Genomic DNA, 1,098 nt, shown 5'->3' with positions numbered 1-1,098 from the left:
GGGATGCGCCTCACTTCACTCTTTGTTTCAGTTTTTAGAAACAATAACCAGTAACTAGAATGGCTTCTGAGAGTTTTCTTGCTCTTCCTGATCTCCAAGCTTTTTCCCTGTCCATTGTGTCTTAGGCCAGTATGCTCATGAGGGAATATTCTCCCTCTTCAATATCCATCTTAGTCTCTATGCTCTTATTATGCTTGATTCGTTTCCTCTTGACAAGCAGTGTCCACTTAGTGATAAAAGTTCTTTATTTAAAAAGCATCATTTACACAGTAAGATACTATTTGCATCTATAAATCACCAGGTTGGAGGGTATTTTTTACTCATACAGAAGATTGACCCATTTAAACACAATATTCTAGGTAATATTACACAGATCCCTTGTCCTCCATTTGTTCCAAGTCAAGGCAAAGAGAAGCTCACACCCCACAATGCCCAGAATAGTATTTCCCAATAGTACACTTCATTATCTTGCCTTATCTCCTATCTGGGGATTAGTAGATCCTTCCACATCCTTGGCCTGGTAAGGAATGGTCAGTTTTACTCCACAGTCATCATACACAATTATTCCATCCTCAGCTTCCTGAAAACAAGAGGTCAGAATTCAGCAGTCACTGCCTCTCTATGAACAGTTTCCTACACACAGTTCAAGCACTGCTCATTGGAGTCTCAGTGGTTGTACAGTAACTGCTCAAAAACACAACCAAACTCTGGGTAAGGAGCTTTAAACTATGCCAGACAGTATTTTAAAAGGCAATGAAGTATTACCACCAGTTCCAGGAAGCATCTATTGGAACTTTTAAGTATTTTGGCACTGTTTAAAGCAGCATAATAAAACAGTAAGAGGTCCTCCCTGTGAAACTTAATCTGAAATAATTCTAACTAGAATCTTACGTAGTGACTCCCCATCAAGTTCCTGGGAATTACCCTCAGCAACAGTAGGATCATTAGTGATTATTAACAATACTTTTATTATCTTGTTCAGAGAAGTGAGTTTTCACTGACTGCTCTCATCAGCTGTAGTTCACATCTGTACAGAATAAACAGTGCTTCAAACCCAGCTGAATTAGAGATTTTAAGGAAGCAGCCTCAGTCTGTAAT

General features: G+C 39.0%; 1 protein-coding gene across 1 annotated transcript in view; it reads right to left on the bottom strand.

Annotated features, from left to right (window-relative positions):
- CSDE1 (cold shock domain containing E1) overlaps positions 1-1,098 on the bottom strand; it is a 17,549-nt gene that overhangs the window by 6,797 nt on the left and 9,654 nt on the right. Inside the window, exon 12 of the mRNA XM_017727175.1 lies at positions 473-580. Within this exon, the coding sequence (XP_017582664.1) occupies positions 473-580 (108 nt within the window). The remainder of the gene's footprint in view (positions 1-472; positions 581-1,098) is intronic.

The sequence above is a fragment of the Corvus brachyrhynchos genome, unplaced genomic scaffold (assembly GCF_000691975.1).
Source record: "Corvus brachyrhynchos isolate BGI_N302 unplaced genomic scaffold, ASM69197v1 scaffold72, whole genome shotgun sequence".
Lineage (NCBI taxonomy): Eukaryota > Metazoa > Chordata > Aves > Passeriformes > Corvidae > Corvus > Corvus brachyrhynchos.
Note: the sequence above shows the minus strand (reverse complement) of the source record. Positions and strands in the feature narration are given on the sequence as shown.